Source organism: Pinus tabuliformis, chromosome Q (assembly GCF_031772625.1).
Source record: "Pinus tabuliformis cultivar Carrire ecotype Pingquan chromosome Q, CPIR1, whole genome shotgun sequence".
In the NCBI taxonomy this organism is placed as follows: Eukaryota; Viridiplantae; Streptophyta; class Pinopsida; order Pinales; family Pinaceae; genus Pinus; species Pinus tabuliformis.
In genome coordinates, this window is record NC_142296.1 from 1,042,267,209 (window position 1) to 1,042,274,496 (window position 7,288).

A 7,288-nucleotide genomic window follows, 5' to 3' on the forward strand; every position below is an offset into this window, starting at 1 on the left:
CGAGAGAAAATTAGAAGAGGAGCCTATGCAATTCTCCATTTACACTCTGCCCAATTCCAGCGACACCCTAGAGAACAAGAGGTATGATAAGCTATTGCTCATACAAATTACCAGATGAGAGCCAACAACAGGTTGGGCTTAAGATGCTGTACCAATTTGGAGGACACCGCACGGAGTGCAAAATAAGTAAAAGACCGAATTGCATTGGGCTTGCTTCTACAAACTCGTGCCTCCCATGTCACATTTCAAATTATAGCACACTGCCCCTTTGAATCGCTAATAACAATCAGTGATTGAAGAGCTTGGCTTGAGGTGCTAGCATGGATCAATTACCCTGAACTACCATCGCCATAATAACATTACAAAACTCATCATTGAGCTAATGAGACCCTGTTCCCACCTACCTTCGCATAAATTCTCTTGAGCACCAATGGGTGATTTCACACAGTCACACAACCCACCTTGTTTTGACATGCATTAATGGTATGGAGGGAGGCCCGACATGACGCTTGAGAACCTTGGATTATCCACCCCCATATGGATATTTTAATTACATGTTTGACTTGTAAAATCTCCACAATTTAGGTGTTTCACATGTTTTTGAAGATATTATATTTATATATGGGCCTAGTCTAACTTATAGAACCTTGGATTATCCACCCCCATATGGATATTTTAATTACATGTTTGACTTGTAAAATCTCCACAATTTAGGTGTTTCACATGTTTTTGAAGATATTATATTTATATATGGGCCTAGTCTAACTTATAGGCAAAATGGTCTTTTTCACCGGAATTCCCAAAATCTGTCAATACAACTTCAATTCCTTTTTGTTGTTTAAAATATATTTTTGAATACATAAATTGATTCAACATCATTGAAAACCTCTACGACACTCGTGAAAAAGGTGGTTTCCCTTAAAAATTAGAAACAAAAAAATGGTCATGAAGACATTTCTTCTATAAATGAGGCTATGCCTATTTATATATATAGTCAAAATTACATTTTAAATAATAAAATATTATAATTTGAACAAAAATTAGTTGGCTAAATCCCAATCAAAAACTCCATAACCCATAATAATTTAAATAATTAATAATTATTATAATTATTATTATAAAACAATGGAGCTGGCTCGTGCCGGAAAAAAATGAGTTGAATCTTTATTTGTGTTATTTAAACTAGGTGTTTGACTATATATGGATTCAACACCCTTAAAAATGGGTGATCCATTTGAATTGTGCCGGGATTACCCATCAAACTTGTGATTTTACTAAATTCCTGAAAGATTTTAAAAAAATTATACCCAAAATCTCACCATAAAACTTCCAAAAATTAACACTAAAAAGAACCCGTAAAATAACAGTCAAAAGATTAAAACAAAGTAAAAAAGGGCCGAATTAGCCTATCGAGTAAACTATGGAAAAACAGTAATACGACATTTTTACCCTCTTCAGTTTCTTATATAAAAATGAGTGTTTCGTTTTCGATGTCCCTCCCTTTCGCTCGATCTCTATCCTTTCTGATTTGTGTTCGATATTTGCCATATCGACCAAGCGATTGGGCTTTGGCGCTCCAGGTACGAAGACTGATTCTGCTACGTTAGTTTTTACCCTATCTGATTTTGCCAACTTCATATTCTCTCGCTCCTGGACGGTAAACGAGGTGGTAGTGCATCTCTTTATGGATCCTTTTGCTGTTCTTCCATGGGAATTAGGTCGAGAGTGTCTGTTAAGAGTGCCCTACCATTCCCATGCAAACCTCAAACTTGTTTGCAAAACCTGGGAGGCCGTTGTGAAACACCCCCAGTTCTATGAAGACAGAAAAAGGCTTGGCACTTCCGAGCAGTTGATATGTTCGTTCGAACTCAGGGATTATTTTGATGACACTTCTTATATTCTAGAAACGGTGGTTTCTGTCTTTGACCCTCTGCGCGGCACCCGAAAAACGCTTCCTCCCCTTTCCCATTTCACCGGCAGTCGTGACGGACTGCCATTCTTTTCAGAGTGCGTTTGTGTCAATCAAAAGCTGGTATTGTTGGGCGGATGGATTCTGTCCAGAATCGAGGAACCGGAGGCATGCAAAACCGTTTTCATCTTCGATTTCTCGTCAAGTAAGTGGAGCCGTGGTGCCGACATGCCAGTCCCTCGAATCTGCTGTGCTTCCTCTGTATCACCGGATGGACTCATTTACGTTACCGGCGGAGACGATGAAGATCAAAATCCCATGCGATCAGCAGCTGTTTACAATGTGTCTTTAGACGAATGGAAGCTTCTTCCCGACATGAACAGAGCACTGGGTGGATGGTATGGTGCTTTCATCCACGGCAAATTTTTCGTTATTACAAGTGTCCCTGATGAGGGTGATATAATCGGGTGGAGTGCGGAAGTTTACGATCCAGAAACGGGGTCATGGACAACACTGGAGAATATGGGGGTTATCGGGGCAAGGAAAGGCCCACGGGCGTTTCTGGTTGTTTCATCTTCAGGGCGTTTGTATTCGTTTGAGAAGGAGGGAGTGATGGAATACGATTCCAATGAAAACGTTTGGAATGCGCTGTGTTCTCTTCCTATAACCCTTGAAAGGATTTCGCGTTCTGTAGTGTGGGATGAGAAGATTTTTGTTTACGGTACAGCCGAGAGTAAAGTTAAAGTTTGCTATATGTATGAGCCCCCGCCTGTAAGAAGTGCAGCAGGAAAGCAGGCGGAAACGGTTGGGATGTGGACTGCACAGAAAACTGTTGTCTGCACAATGTACAGACGATTACAGGTGCCTTTAGTTTTCAGATTTGAAGTTAAGTAACAGCGATAACCATATTGTCGTTTGAATAGCGTAGTAAGAAATTTCACATTCATGTTATCTTGAATGAACATTGGTAATAGATTTTGTCCGTTGAATAGCGTAGTAAGAAATTTGACATTACTGTTATCCTTATCCTTGAATGAACGTTGATAATAGGTTTTGTTATTCTTGGATGAGTTAAGACTTTGCACAACTGAACAATGTTGGTTGATTGTTGAAAATTTCAAAAGTTTTATAGCATTCCAGAATACGGTTTTACAGAGATTGAAACTCAAAATATATTTTAGAGGTTTTGATTATTAGATATTTCCATGGCATTCCAGAATATTCGACAATACAATTTTACCGAGATTGAAACTCAAATTAATTTTTTGAGGTGAAATATGTGTTGTTATTGTTTATTTAATATTTCAAATGTACTCGAAAATACGAGTTCTGGACCTTAAATTAATTTGCTGGAGTTTCTCGATGCCTATCCCTTCTCTTCTCGTTTCATTTTTTCAATTTTGCTTCACTTAACCAGTTCTGCCTCCACTTAAGCCGCCAGTTAACCAGTATTTAAGCCTCCACTTAACCAGTTCTGCCTCCACTTAACCAGTTCTACTGTGGCCATCCCATCCGTAGGGAGATTTGGTAGTTTTTCTATTCAGTTTTTTTCACGATTATAGTTTCTCTACTCTGGCCATCCCAACCGTAGGGAGATTTGGTAGTTTTTCTATTCAAATTTTTTCACGATTATAGTTTCTATGTTTAACATGATGTTAGATTTTATATATGGTATTGTCACATTGTTAAATTTCACTATTAATTTTTTTTGGTAGTATTAACACACTTTCAGAATTCACTATATCTTCTCAATTACAGAGTATGCATTTTAGGATTTAATATATAAAACTAGATGTTGAGAAGTGGATTTGCATTTTTAAGAGGGCATTGGTTATGTAGCATTTTTGCAAAGAGCTAGGAAACCTATTATGAGGTACAATTGTAAAAAATTGTGTAGAATAAAAATGTGTAGATTAAAAACTGCTAAGTTATTAGTGAAAAATTAAAAATACATGTGTCTATTAGTTGCCAATTTGGTGTAGCTCGACCAGTTAATTTGAAGTCTACATGAACTGGATAACACTTATGTGGTGACTCGCCCTTTGAGGGGAAGTGTGTTGATTCTCTTTTACTTATATAAAAATATAGTTTTTGAACTTCATGTTTTCCTCACCCATCTACTCAATGTGGTCAAGATGTTGGTTTTGCTACTTTTGGTTTTGTTGTTGTTAAACTTTTAGCTAGTACCCGAAAGTGTATAGTATGATTTATTAGTTTATCAATAACTATATTAGTCTATCTATGTTTCAAGTGATATGGAATTCATTTGACATTTATATAATATTGTCGCAGTCTATGTGACCTTAGTAGGTTCCGCTTTTTTTATGATATTTTGTGATGGTGTAGGTTAGAAGTTCATGTTTTCTTAGATAATTGTGTTATGGTAAGTAATATTTTACGAATAAGGTTATAGTTTACATATTTTTTGTATGCATTAATTAGTTCGTTTCAAGTTACATAATGTGCATTTGTTTATGTGCTTGAAATTACATGTATTTGGTGGGATATCCAGATTGCTTTGATCGAGTATGAATCAAAAATTTAGTTTGCAGTAGTATAGTAACATAAATTATGAACTAGTGCTCCAATTAACATTAATGCAATATAGTCTAGTGTAAGTGACCTTAGGAGTAGGGCTTAATATTCTTGATTTTGATTTGCCTCTTTTGTGGATTCTGTGCAGTATAAATTCATGTTTTCTTAGGTAATTGTGTTAGGTTTGGTAAGATTTTTCGAAAAAAGAGGAACTTTATATAAAAAATCATCTTTTTCAATTTTATGTTTTCTATTTCTATTTGTGGTTGTGGACATGGCCACCTAGTCAACTTGAATTAAGGTACTTGAGGCTAGCAGAATGGACTAGGTTGATGCCATTCAACTTATAGGATGATATCAATCATCAAATTGTTTGAGACAAGTTAACAAGAAATAAATTTGAAATTCATAGATAATAGTAACTTGAAACTAATACGTGAAATTATTGTTGTGTGTTTTCAAAGTCCAAGTACCTCAGTCAGCTTTTATAATATAATTGTATCTTCAATATTCTCTTTTGGGTTGACATTTTGAAGAGCAGTGGAACTTGTCATTTAATGTATGCAGTTCATCACATGTATTAGTCCTACAAATAGTGAGGAATCACATTTAGTCAAGTGCATATTTAATCCATTTGATGTATATGAGCTACATTTGGTATTATAGCCATGATTAATTATGGACTTATCTTGTGTGCAGAAGTGAAACTTAGGTTTCTTTTTTTTTTTTTTTCGGCACTCTCACTAATGTATTTGTTGCATTTTGGTTTAACATGTGCTAGCTTTATATAGATTTTAACTGTACAATTTTATTTTTTATAAATTTGAAATTCATAAAAGACAGTAATTGGAAAGTAATATATGAAATTAGTAACCTTCCTTCCATTATTGCATTATTGTTGTATATTTTCCAATCCTGGCTAATTTGGGTTTAATTTGGGATTGTGCATAGTAGTGGAACTTACCATTTTATTTTTGCACTTGGGGACATCTTTTAGTTCTCCATATAGTCATAAGCCACATTTACTTGCACATATATTATCCATTGGATATATGTAATGCAATCATGATTGTAATGTTAAGGACAAAAATGGATAATATAAATTTAATATTTGTTTTTGGAGTTACCTTATGTGGAGCAATGAAACTTTACCTTTTATGTTCACACTTCCACACACATGTCTTTGTTGTGTACATATTTCATTTCATGGCACCCAACAATTTTGAATGGTTCACCTTGAATTCATGCTAGGGAATAAGACCCACAATGATGTAGTTTGAAACTCCATGCTCCTACCATGTGGTAACCCATGTGGATCCACCTACGGTTTTGTTCATGGGTTTTACACATGGTTTTGGGTATGATGGTTTTCTGCCCATGGTATTTTATAGATTTGATCAAGGGAACTATGGTTATGTTCTAATCTAGGGTTAATCGATTGGGGTTTATGAATACTTCGACATATATATATATATATATATATATATATATATATATATATATATATATATATATATATATATATATATATATATATATATATATATATATATATATATATATATATATTTATATATTGAAAAGAATATAATGAAAAATCAATCTGGTATGCTTGGTTTCAAATTTAGTTGAAAATCTCTCTGTATTTGTTTTATATTCTCATCATTGTTTATTTTTTGTTTTTAGAATTTGTCTGCTGGTAATTTCTATATAGGGTTAAAAGCAACAACTTTGAAAATGCCACCAATTTTTGATCAAATCTAATCCTGATTTATGTACAAATAAAACAAAATATAGATTCAAACAGAAACACAAATTTACAACAAAAACCAAACTTGAATTCATTAATAACAAAATACCAAAATTGTTTACATGTAGAATGGAAATAAACTAGCTTGGGTGATGGTATCTTATCTCTAACAAGAGATGTGATGACTACAAGCCTTTGAACTATGTTGCAATGAGGCTCCACGGAAGAAAAGTCATGAGATCTTCTTAGGAGTGTTTGGATTAGCATTAATCTTCAATACTTCAATCCGTCTTCTCAACTAAATTCTTTATATCATAACGAAAAACATGCTTCAATCACGTTGATCTTGTCTACTCCCTTTGAGTCCAAAGGTCATTCAATCATGAGTCTTCATGTCATTTGTTCTACCACTTTCCCAACGAGTGCCACAACCTTGTCATACTTTGTCACGTTCCTTCAATCCTCACTAGGAGGCCATGGAAGAACAAATAAAACCAAGATAAACATACAAAGACAACATATTCATAATGAAATAATAATAGAAACGATCAAGAAAATACTTATCTCATGATCTAGAGGAAACTTTATTCACATCATTAAGGAGTTAACTTCGTTCATATTAACACGGGCTCTTTATCATCACCAATGATTCCATATCATCATCAAAGAGGTGACCTTGTTCACATAATCAAGAAATTCGCATCATAACAAGTTGGCACTATTAAGGAGTTCATTATCAACATTAATAAGCCCTCATCATCAACATGCACATCATCCAGGAGCCCATATTTTCATGAAGAAGTTGGTCATGCATATTGTCAATAAGGAGTCTATATCATCATCATCATCATCATCATCATATTACCACAGTGTCCATGTCATCATAAAGAAATTGAATTCATCTATATCATCATCAAGGATTCCACATTATAAAGGAATCCACATCATCAAGAACATCATGGAGTCTACATCATCACTACGAAATCCACATCATTAGGAGTTAGGGTTTCTTCTTTCAAACAACCATAATCAATTCTAAGATTTGGATCATAAGCCTTAGATTTTTTTTTCCAAACCTTGCCTAGGGTTTACAA

At 34.4% G+C, this 7,288-nt stretch overlaps 1 protein-coding gene across 1 annotated transcript; it reads left to right on the top strand.

The window, feature by feature from the left end:
• The first annotated feature begins 1,684 nt into the window (after positions 1–1,684).
• LOC149223063 (F-box/kelch-repeat protein At1g80440-like) lies at positions 1,685–2,803 on the top strand. The gene has a single exon (XM_089387775.1). It carries the CDS (start codon positions 1,685–1,687, stop codon positions 2,801–2,803), a length of 1,119 nt encoding a protein of 372 aa, XP_089243901.1.
• Positions 2,804–7,288: the final 4,485 nt, after the last annotated feature.